An 18,988-nucleotide genomic window follows, 5' to 3' on the forward strand; every position below is an offset into this window, starting at 1 on the left:
CATGCATTATTTGAACTCCATAAGAGTAGTACCAATACATCGCAGCATGTACGTCACTCTAATCGTTAGTAACTTGAACTATCAAACGATAATTGCGTTTGGCACAGGAGACACATGGCCTAGGAGAATCTGGCAGTTGAAATCCGTTCGACGAAAGTAGAATACTCTTGACACTCCAGCTGGTAGCGACAATGGCATAAGTGCAGTAGTACGATTGCCCCGAGTAATTTATCCCTTGTTCTGAGTGTACCCTACTAAAATTACATACTTTCATTGAATTATACTAAGTGCTCTCCTGGCTATAAGCTAAATGCTGTAATTGGAAATCATTCCCCATAAGGTTGGTATTGGAATCCAATCTGTCCGCCTAACATCCCACACGGTAATTGGCTATGATGTATATGACAGAAAAATGGGTCATTTCTTGAACAGTCCGCTCGTCCCAGAAAATAAAAAAGAAAGAATCAACAGTGACATAGACGCTACGCTCATGTCGGACAAGTTCTCGCATTTAACTTCGTGCTCCAATATACAAATGCAGTGGTCCTCCAAGTTCTTGTTGGATTGTTATTATCTCACAACTAAATTGACAATAGTAGTACTTTACTCAATTATGTTTGCGAATGTTTCCCTTTCTAGTAAGGTTCTGCCCCACTAAAAGTTAGCCAGATATTTTGCTGAAAAAGTTGGGCTTTTCATTGGTTCTGACATCAAACACCCCGCTCTACCGTTTGTAGTAAGGAATGAAGAGTATTGAAGGAGCTCGTAGCAATTCTCTTTACGATCTTGTAGCTGATGTTTCACTGAAAAGCACAAATATCTCCAAGTGGATGACTCTCCAACAGTCTTTCACTCCTCGTCAAGATAAAGAACGTAACGCGTTAAAACATTGTTCTTGTTAAGTCTCCTGAAAATCACTTGTTTGAGAAGATTAATAGGTACCAATAGAATTCGTTTGTTTTCATGTTGCACTCAAATTAAATTTAGGGCCAAAGAAGTGACAGCCTTGCATGGAAAGTCTCACTTAACTTCTTGTGATGTTCCACATATTGTACGATTGAGGCATCACAGCTCTTTTACTATTTACGTTAAGACCAATTTACTAGTACTTACACGGTTCCGTCACAGTAATGTGACCACCGCCTTTGTTCGGCATCAGCACGAGATATTCACTGACTGACGGTAGGGTGCAACATTAACAGTGGAGGCTGTATAAAGCGTGCCAGGCCGCCGCGGCGGACAGTGCAGTCTTTCTCATAATGCGGAAACAAAACTATTTATCTGACGTCCAAAGGGGTATGATAATTGCCTTTCGGGCCAAGGGTGGATGCACGCCTGAGTTTGTAAACTGTTCAATTGACGCCCTGCTTAAACTGTACTGCGTATGGCAAAACTGCACTATCCAAAACCGACAGCATGAGCAGTGGGGCAGCATGGACCATAGATGACAGGAGTGACAGGCAGCTGCGGAAATGTGTACGAATGAAACGGCATACAACAGTTGGGGAAAAGACGACCCTGATGAACCAAAGGGTTACCAATAGTGTCTGCTCAACAATCATCAAGCGAAAGCAAAGGGTTACCAACAGTGTCTGCTCAACAATCATCAAGCGAAAGTCGGTATTTTCCGGCGTCTACTGCAGGTGCCAGATTCGTACGCTCACGTCGACTGCTGTTCATTGGCGACGAAGGCTTGATATTGCTGTCCAGTATCTTAACTGGACCTGTTTTGAGCGGCTTTTTTAGGCGAAAGACGTTTTATGCTCGTTCGGGTATAAGGCGGGTGGCGTGTACGGTGTGAAACGACTCAGTGCAAACAACCTGCAATGAGTGAGGGAGTGCTATGGTCTGGGAATGTATTCGTGTCGGTGATTCTTCATAATAGATGCCATAATTGATCCAAACTAATATGCGTTTGTGCTTTGTGACCCTGTCTACCCCTCCATACTGTTTAATGTTCTTAGGCACGATGGCATCTGCCAAGAAGACAATACATCCTCTCACTGCTGGATCTGTAGTTTGCTCTTAATATGACTGGACATGTTTCCTTCTGTTCTTTGGAATGAGAACTCAATATGGTAACTATAGGGCTCTTGCACTTCTCTTTATACTCTGTGATCTAGTAATGTGTTTCCAGTAATTGCAGTTTGTTTTTATTATGCAGCAGGTTTTTTGTACACTTGTTGTCAGTTTCACTACGTTGTTTCCTGTACATAATGTAAGAGTTTTTTCATTGTACTCGCTTTCTTCCATAGCGTCAATAATGTGGCCCCTATTTGACTTTCTAATTGTTTCATGATTCTCCCTCTGTTTTGTTGTTCATGCTACTTATTGTTTAACATTGTTTTTTATGCGCCTGCTCGTACTTATCTTTTACCTTCCTTTAATCCCTTTGATAGTAGTGTGTTTAGTTAGAGACTTGTAGCGCATTTTTCATTGCTTTTCATTACGGCAGTACCTCTTACGTTTGTAAGTCCCTCATATAGTTTTTAAGGAAACTTCTGAAATGAAACACATGAGAAAATTTTTCAGTCAGCACACCAAAACATTTCATAGAGGCAACGAAGAACGTGACGTCTTGTGTTACAATTCAGTGTACACAAACAAACACTGAGAATGCAGTGTTACGCACGAGTCAATCTCTGTATTGTGAAGGCGGCATGATATGCCTAAGTAGATATTCCAAAAATATTATCCCAAATAGCAGAACCTACACTTCAAGATTTACATTTTCTGGTTTTTTAATTACAATGAGGACTTGAACAGACGACCGCATGGGAAGAATCGTTCAATATCACACACACAGAGAAATGATCTAAAACTTGTGTTGCTTCCTGCAACACTCTAAATTGACTACTGTCCCAAGTCAGCATAACGTATATGGTGCGGTAGCTTTTTTGTTGCATAAATAAGGCTGGAGTCCTCTTTTCACCATTCCTTCAAGAAGTTTTGAATGCGCATTCCAGTATGTATCACATCTTCGCGTCATGCTTTTTTACTTCTCGAGTGTAAAAGGTTAGCAACACCAGTCACAAGCTTTCAAAATTCATATAGTTATTAAATGATTAAAACTGGTGCCACAGGCTGGATTTGTATGAGACCGTTCTGGACAATATTTCTGACAAATTCCATAAGCTCATTTCATTCCATTTCTTACAAGTACCTCCAGCATTTTAGTTACAGAAGCGACTAATAGGGAAATCTCTTACATGACCTGGTAACAGACCCAAACTTCGCGAATCATTTATTATGAATGAGAAGTTCAGTGATCTTTGGGCTGATACAGATTCAACGGCTTCTGGTGAAAAGAATGTTAATGGAGATAGCAAAGCATTCGACCTCAGCAATTTAACTGCAGCGTATTTGAGCTGTCAAGATCGAATGTTCAGCTCCTTTAATGACGAGGGTGTGAAGCACAAAATGGTCAATTCTGCGAGTATTTGCAAACGGTATCTTAGACCTGTATGTGCCTTAAAAGGTTCCAGAGAAATGCAAAGACCCGTCACAGTTCGAGTGATACGTTACTAAGTTTCTGTCAACACAATAAGAGCTTCAATATACGTTTAAAAGACTTCGGAGCCTTGTTAAAAGCAAAACCTGAAAGCAGCCATGAGATTTAAATTAAACAGTCACTAGCTGATCTGACAAAAAATCTTAACATGTATTGGTACAGTATATACATCTATTTCACTTATTAAGTCACTCTCGACAAATCAAGGAGAGTAGGTCGAAGTACTGATTTCGCTTTTCCGAAACTGTTTCACCGCGGAAGGTGGATTCGCTGAGTGGGCTCAAAAGACCTACCTAGTCGACACTGACGTAATTGATCAAGCAATATAAACTAAAACGACTCAGTAGTGGCAAGGTATCTGGATGTGAGAAAATGTCTTCAAAGTCCTATATACAACTTTCTCCCCTTCCAGCAGAAGTTACTCGTAGTTCGAAAGTGCGACAAAGCATTCCGAGCGACTCGAAAAAAGCAGACATGATTGAATGCCAAACTCGTTGTCGTTGCAGAACCCCTTTTATACCCTCGGATGACGACCGTTTTGGAGGAATGAAGTGTCCTCCGTAAGAAACCAAATTGATTCAGCAAACTGAAGTCTTATGGTACTCATTAACGCGGAATCACATTATGGGCAATGTCGCCCACATCGAAGCCTCGATCCTTGAATTATTCCGAACAACATACTATACACTTCCGAAATGTCATTTAGTGGACAATGTACGAGGATACCGGATAGCCTGCCGCCGTGGCCGAGCGGTTCTATGCGCTTCAGTCCGGAACCACGCGACGGCTACAGTCGCAGGTTCGAATCCTGCCTCGGGCGTCGTTGTGTGTGATCTCCTTAGGTTAGTTAGGTTTAAGTAGTTCTAAGTTCTAGGGGACTGATGACCTCAGATGTTAAGTACCATAGTGCTCAGAGGCATTTGAACCATTTTGAATACCCGATATCAGACCTGATTTATGATTTTATTCGGTAATTCACTTCAGAAATAATTCAACAGAACTCTCTTAATGGATCAAAAGTGATAGTCCGAAAGAAGCTGTGATATGTCTATAACTGTTCACAATATACACAGTGTAGAAGTATTCCATAGTCTGGGAGGTGGTAGTTTGGATGAAAACACAAGCAAAATATCCAGAAGACATGAGCTCTAAGATCCATACTTTTAGAGCTATGTGTACTTGGTGATACTGTAAACCGTATTCACAGTTCATTGCAAGTGCAGCAGATACCTTAATTCTAACAGAACCGGTGCGTATTTTGAGCAACTTACGAAAAACATTGTCATTTTATCCCTGTAATTGCCAGAAAATTGAAGCCTGCTGTTTCACAAGGAAAACACCAAACTCCATTTTGATCACAAATGCAGGTCGTATGTAATAGCTTGTAAAACTACGACACAGTGCCACACGTGTTTTCCAGCTACTTAATTTCATAAGTATAAAACCATTTTTGAAACTGTATGTACTTGAGAATTCCATCGTAAATGAGATTGTAATATATGCTGGAAGAATAAATAACAAATAATTAAAGTTGTAGTAAATACTCTGGCAATATCAGGGATGTTATATTTGTATGAAACATGTCATACTTTTCATGTCACGATAATATCACAAGCGTAAGAAAGCGCGGAGTGCTGCGTTGCGTACAATGTGCGTTGTTGTACAGACGTGTGTCTTTGGGCAGAAATGACAAATTGTGCGAGAAATGGTGTTGTAATAAGTGGGAAGGTAAGATATAAGTGAGGGACCACGTATATGTGAGTAGTACATGGTCCAAGAAAGTATTTAGCATTAACGAATAAAGCAGTATGGGCCAAGTTTATTCAAGATTATCGCTAATCAAAAAGAGGCTACTGTCTATACTGAATATTATAATAAGCATTACATCGTACTGAATGCAACTCACCGCAAAGTAAGATCCATAGAGTAGTTTTATAATTGTGGTATACGCATGTCAGTAGAATAGTAGCTTTCTTGGAAAACTAGAATTGTCTTGTCACACCAGTCTTTACTGACACAACGCGTTAACCATCAACGTAGTCGTATCCTCTCATCATAACTTCCGAGAAAGTCACAAGTGAAGAATATAGTTAAAAGAAAAAAGGATCCGTTAAATTGACAACTCATTTTGAATCAAGTGGTCATTGTAATAGAAAGCTGTACTAACCACGGTTCTGTATGGTGCAGCACTGCTATGGTAACGCAGACAATCAGTTGAAATGAAAAGTGATATAAGCGCAATACACGTTTGAGTGACAAAAGTAAACTGGCTATTTTGTAGCCTAAGCAATTTTTTCTGATTTTATGTTGTGTTCTGTAAATGACATATTTCTAAACAACATTATTATTGGCAAGAGGTTGTTGCCATGAAGGAAAGATTCTACGGCACTATTCGAATAGTATCTGATAAAGAATTAATTGCTTCCGGTCACAACTAAATATTTTCAAAGAGACAGCATTATCGTGGTTTGTGTGACGCATTACAGTTTCTATGCAGTGTTGCTGGTCGCAATTAAATTTCTAACTCAGTGGAAATCTTAAGTAGTACTACGACAACGCCACTTCCCTATCCTTTTTTCGAGATACTTTGGTGTGGCCTAAGTAACGAGCTTTTACCTGGTTCTTGTTTCAGCCTTTACTGACCCCTAATTGAAATGTGATGTATGCTGCTATTTACAAATGCCTGAAATTTCGGACATTTTTTGCAATGGTTATTCGGTTAATAACTAGTACATTTGTCGTCGTCCATAAGTAACATATTTCGATCTGATATTACATTGTAGATGTGTAATTAACTGAATAAGTGTGTGGCCTAATTTAATGCTAGCATGATGTTTCCGATAAGATGTAATCCAGAACGTTCACTTATCATTGCCCAATTCACCTAATTCTTCGTCACTACGTCAACGCGTCGCTAAATTTTAAACTTTTCTAAACTTAGAAGCCTATTTCTACTTGTTCCTGAGCGTATTGCGGATATTGTTTATGCACACTAACCCACTTTTCGGCCTTCTACAGAAAACGATGAAAAGTGTACGTTGCCTATCGATTTATAGTGTTTAACTTAGTATATGTGTGTACAACGCTGCCAATACATTCACTGTGAAAATTAACTACACGCTATGGACCGCGGCACTTGTGGCAGCTTACGTCACCTGTTCAAATATCTTTCCGTAAAATTTTGAAATTGTAGCCCATTTCGAACTTGATGTCGTGTTACATGACATAGTCCCCGTAAAAGAATTCAAAGGTGTGTAGAAGTTAAAAACATGCAGCAGTTTTACCGGGAAAGAAAGTTAGTGTAAAAGGTAGACTAAATATGCGCAGCCAATTGCTCTGAATGGTTTTGGTGGAGAATCATGAAAAGTTGCAATTTCGTATTTTCGGTGAGGTAAGGGTAGTCACTGATCCTTGATAATTAGGTTTCATTCATGTGTTCACATTAACGGAAGAATCGTTGGCAAAATATAATGCAAAACAGTCTGATGTTATCTTGTCAAAAATGCACAGAAAATACTGGTATTTGAATTAACTTACCTTTCGGTAACTGGTTGTAGCAAGAATACAGCTTCAGCGAATTAGCATACAAGTAGAACTTGTTGTCTGCTGCGACACAAATGGTATCGTCGTCATCTTCCGTGTGAGACGACCTCCCCAGAAATCTACTCTCAGCCGTGATATTGCCGATGCTTAGTTCCTCATTTCCGATGCTGGCGGTGGTCGACTCTTCTGGTTGTCCGTGGACCCCCGCCACTGCTAGCAGTGCTGTAAAAATCGATGAACGTAATTACAGATCGCTATTTCGTCTAATGGCTGTTAGTGCAACTCTCCCACTTACGACTTCGACACTACTGTATGCTATATGTGCACCGTCTGCTAGCGTGACAATACTGAGGTATAGTGGAACTCTACTGACCCTTACCACGAACTCTTCCACGTGCTAACATATCTCCACCGTTTGGAAATGATACTGATTTTCTCTCATTGTGTGAGTCTGAGTTTGACAGTCTGTTCGACGTACTGAAACCCATGTGACTACATTCAGTGAAGCTACAGTAAGAGAATACCGGATATTTGTGACATTTATGAAGAATATATGAAGACGTACTGCATCGCGATACGAGAGCATGCGCACTTGGGTGAAAATGCAACAGGTAGGACGGAAATTTCACCACTAATTTGTAATTATTACTAATTATCACTAAATTATAATATCTACTCATGTTTACGTGAATTCTGATACGTTGAACTCTATAGTGAACTGTAATTATTTACGAACTGGGGAATATTTTGTGTTTAACGATGACAGGGGACGTTTTTACTGACTGTCCCAGCTTAATAAATAAATTGGAAATTTCTAACACTAAAATACACAATCACGCAAACTTTATTGCATTTGATAATCTTTGTTACTTCGTTTCATTCTCAAGCAATAATCGTAGGATGACCATGTGAGTTATTTCACTGTCCGAAAAAATATCAGTTTATTGTAAAATTAGCATCTTGACGTTTGCTACATCAATTCTTCAGGACAATAACATTTTTTACCACTTTTAAATACTTACGTTAATGCGGATTGTATTTGCTTACATTCGCTTTACTCGGTGATGCTTCGCTAAAATTTGGGCAAAGATAATTTTTCGCCGTGGTAAGAAAGCAGGCATGTACCGCTCGACCCTACAATATCAGCCCAGTAATCCAAAGAGCGCTCAAATGTGGTAAGTGCCTAACATCATCCCATGGATTATTTGAACTACATAAGAGTAGTACCAATACATCGCAGCATATACGTCAGGCTAATCGTTAGTAACTTCAACCATCATACGATAATTGCGTTTGGCACAGGAGACGCGTGGCCTAGGAAAAATCTGGCAGTTGAAATCCGTTCGACGAAAGCAGAATACTCTTGCCACTCCAGCTGGGAGCAACAATGGCGTAAGTGCAGTACTACGATTGCCCCGAGTAATTTATCCCTTGTACTGAATGTACCCTACTAAAATTACATACTTTCATTGAATAATGCTAAATGCTCTCCTGGCTATAAGCTAAATGCTGTAACTGGAAATCGCTACCCATAAGGTTGGTAATGGAATCCAATCTGTCCGCCTAACACCCCACACGGTAATTGGCTATGATGTATATAACAGAAAGATGGGTCATTTCTTGAACAGTCCGCTCGTCCCAGAAAATAAAAAAAGAAAGAATCAGCAGTGACATAGACGCTACGTTCATGTCGGACAAGTTCTCGCAGTTAATTTCTAGCTCCAATATACAAATGCAGTTGTCTTTCAAGCTCTTGTTGGATTGTTATTATCTCACAATTAAATTGACAATATTAGTACTTTCCTCACTTATGTTTGGAAATGTTTCCCTTTCTAGTAAGGTTCTGCCCCACTAAAAGTTAGCCAGATATTTGACTGAAAAAGCTGGGCTATTCATTGGTTCTGACATCAAACAGCCGGCATATTGTACGATGGAGGCATCAGAGATCTTTCACTATCTACGTTAAGTCCAAGATACTAGTACACACACGGATCCGTCATAGAAATGTGACCACCGCTTTTGTTCGGCATCAATGACGGTAGGGTGCAACATTAACAATTGAAGCTGTATAAAGCGCGTCAGAGAGCCGCGGGGGACAGTAGAATCGTTGTCATAAAGCGAAAACGAAGCTATTTATCTGACGTCCAAATGGGTATGATTATTGCCTTTCGGACCAAGGGTGGATGCACGCCTCATTTTGTAAACTGTTCACGTGTCGGCCTGCTGAAAGTGTACTGTGCATGGCAAAACTGCATGATCCAAAATCGACGCCATGACCAGTGGGGCAGCTTGGCCCATAGATGACAGTAGTGAAAGACAGCTGCGCAGATGTGTACGGATGAACAGGCATGCAACAGTTGAGGAAAAGACGCCCCAGATGAACCAAGGGGTTAAAAACAGTGTCTGCTCAACAATCGTTAAGCGAAGATTGCTGTTTACCGGCGTCCACAGCAGGTCCCAGATTCGAACGCTCAAGTCGACTGCTGTTCATCGGCGACGAAGCCTTTAATTTTTACTCCAGTACCTGAACTGGACCTGTTTTGAGTGGCGTTTTAGGCGAAAAACGTTTTATGCTCGATCGGTTATAAGGCGGGTGACGTGTACGGTGTGAAGCGTTAAGTCCAAGATACTAGTACATACACGGATCCGTCACAGAATTGTGACCACTACCTTTGTTCGGCATCAGCACGAGATAACCACTCAATGACGGTAGGGTGCAACATTAACAGTGGAAGCTATATAAAGCGCGTCAGGGAGCCGCGGGGGACAGTAGAATCGTTGTCGTAAAGCAAAAACGAAGCTATTTATCTGACGTCCAAATGGGAATGATTATTGCCTTTCGGACCAAGGGTGGATGCACGCCTCGGTTTGTATACTGTTCACGTGTCGGCCTGCTGAAAGTGTACTGTGCATGGCAAAACTGCACGATTCAAAATCGACGCCATGACCAGTGGGGCAGCATGGCCCATTGATGACAGGAGTGAAAGACAGCTGCGCAGATGTGTACAGATGAAGAGGCATGCAACAGTTGAGGAAAAGACGCCCCAGATGAACCAAGGGGTTACCAACAGTGTCTGCTCAACAATAACTAAGCGAAGATTGCTGTTTACCGGCGTCCTTAGCAGGTCCCAGATTCGAACGCTCACGTTGACTGCTGTTCATCGGCGACGAAGTCTTCAATTTTTACTCCAATACCAGAACTGGACCTGTTTTGAGTGGCCGTTTTAAGCGAAAAACGTTTTATGCTCGATCGGGTATAAGGCGGGTGGCGTGTACGGTGTGAAACGTCTCAATGCAAAGAACCTGCAATGAGTGAGGGAGTGCTATGGTCTGGGAATGAATTCGTGTCGGTGATTCTTCATAATAGATGTCATTATTGATCGAAACTAGTATGCGTTTGTGCTTTGGGACCCCTCCATAGAGTTTAATGTTCTTCGGCACAATGGTATCTGCCAAGAAGACAATGCATCCTGTCGCTGTTAGATCAGTAGTTTACTCTTAACATGACTGGATATGTTTCCGTCTGTTCTTTGGAATGAGATCTCAATATGGTAACTTTAGGGCTCTTGTACTTTTCTTTATACTCTGTGATCAAGAAATGTTTCCAGTAATTGAAGTTTGGTTTTATTTTGCAACTGGTTTGTTGGATACTTGTTGCCAGTTTCACTACGTATTTATCTGTAAAGAATATAAGAGTTTTTTCATTGTACTCGCTTTCTTCCATAGCGTTTATTATGTGGCCCCTAATTTTTGCTTTGTAATTGTTACACGATTCTCCCTCTGTTTTATTTGTTCATGTTACGTATTGTTCAACACTGTTTTTTATTTGCATGCTCGTACTTACCTTTTACCTTCCTTTAATCCCTTTGATAGTCGTTTGTTTAGTTAGTGACTTGCAGCGCATTTTACGTTGCTGTTCATTATTGCTGTACGTCTTACGTTTGTAAGCCCCTCTTATAGTTTTTAATGAAACGTTTGAAATGTGACGCTTGAGAAAAATTATCTATCAACACACCTAACATTTCATAGAGGCAACGAAGAACGTGACGTCCTATGTTACAATTCAATATACAGAAACAGACACTGTGAATGAAGTGTTATGCACGAGTCAGGCTCTATATTGTGAAGGCGGCATGATATGCGTAAGAAGATATTCCAAAAATATTTTCCTAGAATAGCAGAACCTACATTGCAAGATTTATATTTTCTGGTTTTTTAGTTGCAATGAGGACACAAAGAGGCGACCACATGGGAAAAATCGTTGAATAACACACACGCACACAAATGATCTAAAACTTATGTTGCTTCCTACAACATAGAAGAGTGAAAGAAATGCGGAAAATATTGTCCTAAGTTAGCAAAACGTATTTAATGCAGTATCTTTTTTGTTCCATAAATAAAGCTGCAGTCCTCTTTTCACCATTCCTACAAGAGGTGTTGTGTGCGCATTGCAGTATGTATCACATCTTAGCCTTATGCTTCTTTACTTCTCAAGTGTAAAAGGATTGCAACACCAGTCACTAACTCTCAAAATGCATATAGCTATTAAATGAAAGAGCTATTCGATTGAAACTGGTGCCATAGGCTGGTTTTGTAGGAGACCGTTCTGGACAATATTTCTGACAAATTCCATAAGCTCATTTCATTCCATTTCTGACAAGTACCTCCAGCATTTTAGTTACAGAAGCGACTAATAGGGAGATCTCTTACATGATCAGCGAACAGACCCAAAGTTCGCGAATCATTTTTTATCATTGGGCTGATACAAATTCAACGGCTTCTGGTGTCAAAAGAATGTTACAGGAAATATGAAAGCATTCGAGCTCAGCGGAAATATCAGCAATTTAGCTGCAGTGCATTTTAGCTGTCAAGATCGAACGTTCAGCTCCTTTAATGATGGGGGTGTGATGCACAAAAAGGTCAATTCTACGAGTATTTGCAAACGGCATCTTAGACCTGTATATGCCGGAAAAGGTTCCAGAGAAATGCAAAGGCCCGCCACAGTTCTAGTGGTACGTTACAAAGTTTCTGTCAAAACAATAAGAGCTTCATGCACGTTTAAATGACTTCGGAGCCTTGTTAAAAGCAAAACCCGAAAGCAGCCATGAAATTTTAATGAAACAGTCACTAACCGATCTGACAAAAAATCTTAACATGTATTGTTACAGTATATACATCTACTTCACTTATTAAGTCACTCTTTGACCGTTCTGTCGCCCTCGCCACAAATCAAGGAGAGGAGGTCGAAGTACTGATTTCGCTTTTGTGAAACTGATTCACCACAGAATTAGGTTTCGTTGAATTGTCTCAAAAGACCCACCTAGTCGACATTGACGTATTTGATCGAGCAATATAAACTAATATCACTCTGTAGTGGAAAGGTATCTGGATGTGAGAAAATGTCTTCAAGATCCTATACACAACTTTCTCCCCTTCCAGCAGAAGTTAATGTCGAAAGAGCGGCAAAGCATTCCAAGCGACTCGAAAAAAGCAGACATGATTGAATGCCTAACTCGTTGTCGTTGCACAACCCCTTTTATACCCACGGAGGTTGATCGTTTTGGAGGAAGGAAGTGTCCTCCGTAAGGAACCAAATTGATTCAGCAAACTAAAGTCTTATGGTACTCATCAACTCGGAATCACAGTATGGGCAATGTCGCCCACATCTAAGCCTCGTTCCTTGAATTATTCCGAACAATATTCGATACAGTTCGGAAATGTTATTTATTGGACAATGTACGAGAATACCGGATAGCAGGCCGCGGTGGCCAAGCGGTTCTAGGTGCTTCAGTCCGGAACCATGCGACTGCTACAGTCGCAGGTTCGATTCCTGCCTCGGGCATGGATGTGTGTGAACTCCTTAGTTAATTAGATTTAAGTAGTTCTTAGTTCTAGGGGACTGATGACCTCAGATGTTAAGTACCATAGTGATCAGAGCCATTTTAACCATTTTGAATACCGGATATTGGACCTGATTTATGATTTTATTCGGTAATTCACTGCAGAAATAATTCAACTGAACTCTTTTAATGGGTCAAAAGTTATAGTCGGAAAGAAGCTGTGATATGTCTATAACTGTTCACAATATACACAGTGTAGAAGATGTATTCCATAGTCTGGGAGGTGGTAGTTTGGATGAAAACACAAGCAAAATATCCGGAAGACGTGAGCTGTAAGATCCATACTTTTAGAGCTATGTGTACTTGGTGATACCGTAAACCGTATTCACAGTTCATTGCAAGTGCAGCGGATACCTTATTTCTAACAGAACCGGTGCGTATTTTGAACAGCTTAAGAAAAACGTTGTCGTTTTATCCCTGTAATTGCCAGAAAATTAAAGCCTGCTGTTTCACAAGGAATATACCAAACACCATTTTGATCACAAATGCAGGCCGTATGTAATAGCTTGTAAAACTACGAGTCAGTGCCACACGTATTTTCCAGATACTTAATTTCATAAGTTTAAAACCATTTTGGAAACTGTATGTACTTGTGAATTTCATCGTAAATGAGATTGTAATATATGCTGGAAGAATAAATAACAAATAATTATTTGAAGTTGTAGTAAATACTCTGACAATGTCATGGATGTTATATTTGTATGAAACATGACGTACATTTCATGTCACGATAATATCGTAGGCGTAAGAATGCGCGGAGGGGTGTGTTGTTTTACAGACGTGTGTCTTGGAGCAGAAATGACAAATTGCGCGGGAAATGGTGTTATAATAAGTGGGACGGTAAGACATAAGTGAGGGAGCACGTGTATGTGCGTAGCACATGTCCAAGAAAGTATTTAGCATTAACGATAAAGCAGTAAGGGCCAAGTTTATTCTAGCTTATCGCTAATCAAAAAGAGGCTACTGTCTATACTGAATATCATAATAAGCTTTACATCGTACTTCAAGCAACTCATCGCAAAGTAAGATTTTTATAATAGTTTTATAATTGTGGTATACGCATGCCAGTTTAATAGTATCTTTCTTGGAAAAATAGAATTGTCTTGTCAAACCAATCTTTACTGACCCAACCCGTTAACCATCAACGTAATCGTATCCTCTCATCATAACTTCCGAAAAAGTCTCAAGTGAAGAATATGGTTAAAAGAAAAAAGGATCCGTTAAATTGAACACTTATTTTCAATCAAGTGGTTGTTGTAATAGAAAGCTGTAGTAGCTACGGTTCTTTATATCGTGCATCACTGCTATGCTAACGCAGCAATCCGTTGAAACGAAAAGTGATATAAGTTCAATACACGTTTGAGTGACAAACGCAAACTGGCTCTCTTGTAGCCAAAGTAATTTTTCTGATTTTATGGTGTGTTCTGTAAATGATATATCTCTACACAACACTAGTATTGGCAAGAGGTTTTTGCCCTGGAGGAAAGATTCGACGGCACTATTCGAATAGTATCAGATAAAGAATTAATTACTTCTGGTCACGACTAAATATTTTCAAAGAGACAGCATTATCGTGATTTGTTTGACGCATTAGAGTTTCTATGCAGTGTTGCTAGTCGCAGTTAACTTTTTTATTAGAATTATTTGATCACTAATTAACATCTTTAGTGTTTATTTTACTCGTGTTTTTTACATGTAACTTTGCGCAGGGGCATTCTGTTTATTTACGGCATTGCCTTTGTTGTCCAGCATTTGTTTGAATTCAATGTCATTAGCTATTTACCAAGTGTAGCTTTTAATCGTTTTGGAGATGGGAAACCTTTTATTCTGATTTCTAAATTCATCCAGACAACTTCCTACAGGAAGGCTGCCGCTCGTTGCCTCCCTTTTTTTTACATTTCTATCGTTGTTGTACACTGCTAAACACTTGTGCAGTAGTGATCGGTTTGTAACTGTCTAAGTTCTGTCGGTAAACATCGATCTTCGTATTAAATGCTTTGTTCCTATTGACTGTGCAGTTTTATACTCGGGAGAGTATCTGTGAGTAATATGTTATGATACAACAAGAATGTTATGTGGTCCCACTGGTTTACTCAGTTGCTTACTGCACTCTGTTAATGATTCGATTCAGCAAACAGCTTACAGTAGACGAGATAAGCTTCATAATAGCGAAGATTAAGAAGTGTTCATACGAAATATGGAATGCATTTTAAAGTCTACTGGATTCTTTTTTTGTTTTCTTTGTTTTTTTGTTTCGACCATACAAACATCTTTCAATGCATGAAATACTTTTTTTTAACACCCTCTACGTAAATGATCCTTTGGTACCGACGGAAATTCCATAAGATATTTCGCGGACGACATTGATGTCTGTAGCGAGGTTGTTACGTTAAAAGACTGCAGGGATATGGAAATCTGCACTGCGCATAAACACGTGAAAAAACCCACAACACGTCATTTACACTGTTGGCGAAAATTCACTAAAACCAGGAAATACCTAGGAGTAATTGCCCGAAGAGACCTAAAGTTGAACGGCCACATAAAACTGGCTGCAGGAAAAGCAGTTGCGAGTGTGAGAATTATTGGAAATGTCTTAATGAAATGAAATTCATCCACGAAAGTGATGGTTCTCAAAGCACAATGTCTGTAGGTTGCTGTGTCCGTTTCGTATGTCTTGAATCGATAGGACTGAGATGACAGAGAAGACGAAGAATGATTCTTTTGTTTAGTGAGTTCGAGGGCTTTACGAATATGCTGAACAAGCTCAATCTCCTCATCGTCAAACTGATATTCCACAACTCTAACAAGATGACTACGGGTGTACCTATAAGATTAATAAGACTGTACCTACAATATATATTTTTGTAATTGCTAGAGACTTACTCTCAAACCATTCATACTTTTCATATAGGCAAAACAAATACCTTTCGTCAACTATCTATGAACTACCATTGTTCGCGAGCAAAGGATATGAAAAAATCGTCCTAGAACACTCCCGACCCTCTAAGGTGTTTTCCATTCCGAATTTTACGTCGCCAATTGCGGCAATAAAATGTACTTCCTCGATTGTACAAATAGCTTTTCAAACGGATTAATACATGAGAAATTATGTAAAATGGATGTAAGAAAAAAATGTTTATCGTGAATGAAAGTTTATAAATTCTGTCGATAATTACCAGCAACAAGCAACAGAGAAGCCTTCATTGTACTCGACAGGACTATAACAGATGTCTGCGTTATATTTTTATTTATATATGTTTAGACACCCGATAGCATCACCGAATGTTATCGTCAAGTTCCCATCTGATTTTCCGTTCCGTGAACTCTGGCTGCAGCAACTAGCAGCAGATTGACTTTCCTTGTGCTTGAAAGAACGTCTTATCGTTCGCAGTGTCTAATTATAATCAACATTACAACTACAGCATTTAATAACACTTTTTACCATTCTGGGTGAATTAGTTTGCTTCTTTTTTCCTTTCCTTCTTTTTGCGTTGTGTGTCACTTTAGTAGAGGCGAGGAAACGAAACGACAGTGTCCACGGAAATTAACTGCCACGGCACACAAACACAGTTGAGTTGATATTTTCACACACGTCTTATTGGCAATACTTGTCAAATCCGCAATGCGAAGACACATATCCTACATACCAGATAGTGCTTATACTAATCCCCATTCTGCAGCAGCTGGAGTGGTTAAAACAATACGGACGAGAACAAAGACAACACCTCACTAAATCCACGTTTCTATGTTCAATATCACTTACGTATTCAATCAGTCCAATAACAAACGTGACATTAATTACATTTTTAAATGGTAATGTGGGTATGTCAGCGTCAAACAGGCCTTTCACCAAGTTTAGTGCAAAATATGCATATACCCTGTTGCAGAAAGTTGATTGTACATAACAGAGCGAAGTGTAGAATGATAAACTTATGTGAATCTTCGCTTGTGTTTTGGAATATTGAAGTCTTCCATAACAGCAATCCTTCTGATGTAGAGCTTATACTGGCGAAAGATGTAACCACCAAGAGATGGTAGTGTTTTGTGGATTGCAGTGGAATATCTTCAGCATAACATCTTTGATTGGACAAATTGCACCTCGACGAGGACGATGCATATACCCTCACCATCAATTATGCAACAACACGTTCTTTTCACCTGCTGCGTGTTCGCAAAGGACTAAAGTTACAAATCGTTTCATGTTGATCTTTGGGTCTTGTTCTAGTTTTGCTTGCCTCCGCATGAATGTTTCGTGGACAGGTTCCTTCGAAACATATGGGGCAACAGTGACTTTTGTGACTTCAAAACAGATGTACAACTTGTTTACTAATCAGTCTGTCATTGATAATACCACATCAATTGTATATCTGTGGGTAGAGCATGACAGTGTTGAGGGTGAAGACATTTCGTAGTGGAATTGGCTCTGGTCAATGTTCCAAATATTTTCTCTCTCCAGACTCTGCTCTCTCATAAACACGTTCACTTCATCCACATACTGTTGTGTCATCTGACGTATACTATTAAGGGCTTGTTTCTATTTCTGTGTGACAAATATAGTAACATGCGATATTAGCTTTAAGACTGTCGATAAAGGAATTCGAAGCTTTGAAATTGTAAAAGTCATCCATTTTATACGCTTCTAGTGCCCAGATCTGCAGATGCCAACAGTGAACAGTAGATCCACACGACCTCCCTCTATCTAATCGTGATACCACATGCTCAATCAGAGCTTGTACTGTTTTCTTTCAATTGATCTCCTGCTGCCTTTCACTAGACGCTCAATTTACAATTAATCGGTAATTTGATTTACTTTTAATGCCCTTACAGTGTCTCACTAGTATGCTACAGGAATTGAAGCCAAGACTGCCACAGTCTTCATCAGTGTTTTGTAGTCGGCTGTCGTCAGTATCTTTCAGTACACTGGATTTCGGCGGTTTGCATGTAGATAGGTCGTACTCACTTTGACTGGACTGTTGCTGCTGCCCTAGAGATGAACGTCGTGTACTGATTGGACAATCACCTTCAGCTTCAGGTTCTTCCTGTTCTTCCAAATCAGTATCCCTATCTTCATATTTTAATGTTTAACATCTTTACATCACACCCAGTAGATCTATACAGGTGTGGAACCGTTAAATTCCTTAGCTTTCACAGATTCTTTTAGATTTAATCAGTTCTAGTGACTCTCGCAGGGTACCCTCGTAAACAAGGAAACGACGTCAAAACTCAGAAGTTTGACGAGAAGGCCACTGAACATTTTAGGCATGTCTTGACTTCCACGTATTTTCCTTTTAAAGAAGAATACTACGAACAAACGGAGGGAGTAGCCATGGGTAGCCCACTGTCACCGGTGGTAGCGAATTTGTACATGGAGAACGTCGAGGAGGAAGCCCTGTCGTCATCCGAATGGAAAACTACTTGGTTTTTCCCTTACGTGGACGACAAATGGTATGGATAAACTCCCAGGCTTCCTTACACATCTAAACTCCATACACCCCAACATCAAATTCACTACGGAGACTGAAACGGAGGGTATATTACCTTTCCTTGACGTCTTGGTCAAGCGAAGGGCTAACGGCACCCTGGGTCATGGAGTGTTTCGGAAGACAACGCACACTGATCTTTATTTGCACGCAGACAGCCGCCACCACCCTTCACAGAGGAATGGGGTGCTTAAAACTCTAGTACATAGGGCGCGCACTATCTCTGACGCAGAGAGTCTACCCTGGGAATTGGAACATCTGAGAACTGTATTTCGAAAAAGTGGGTACTCAGAGTGGCAGATTCAACGTGCTCTCCGCCCAACCACTACAGCAAAACCAGTGGAGATGGAAGAAATCATGAGGGAGGAGGTAGGCACTGCGTTTATTCCATATATAGGCGCACTTTCGGGGAAAATCACCCGCATTTTGAAGAAACACCGGAACTGTGTTTTGTCCTCGGAATAAAACTCGTGCACTGGTGGGGAGCGCCAAAGATGACCTTGGTTTGAGGAAGGCCGGCGTGTACTAGATTCCGTGTCAATGTGGCAAGTCGT

The 18,988-nt window shown here is 40.1% G+C and overlaps 1 protein-coding gene across 10 annotated transcripts in view; it reads right to left on the reverse strand.

The window, feature by feature from the left end:
* LOC126457690 (uncharacterized) overlaps positions 1–18,988 on the reverse strand; it is a 358,927-nt gene that overhangs the window by 276,961 nt on the left and 62,978 nt on the right. Inside the window, exon 1 of one of the 10 annotated variants that reach the window (XR_007585502.1) lies at positions 7,162–7,262. The exons of 8 other annotated variants lie outside the window; for them this stretch is intronic. Coding sequence is in view for 1 of the 2 variants with exons in the window: in XM_050094209.1 (XP_049950166.1) it covers positions 16,131–16,158 (28 nt within the window). In the remaining variant the exon portion in view is untranslated. Of the gene's footprint in view, positions 1–7,161; positions 7,263–16,130; positions 16,181–18,988 lie in introns of those variants that run through there. One more of the 10 variants, XM_050094209.1, reaches the window with a different exon arrangement.

The sequence above is a fragment of the Schistocerca serialis genome, chromosome 2 (assembly GCF_023864345.2).
Source record: "Schistocerca serialis cubense isolate TAMUIC-IGC-003099 chromosome 2, iqSchSeri2.2, whole genome shotgun sequence".
NCBI lineage: Eukaryota > Metazoa > Arthropoda > Insecta > Orthoptera > Acrididae > Schistocerca > Schistocerca serialis.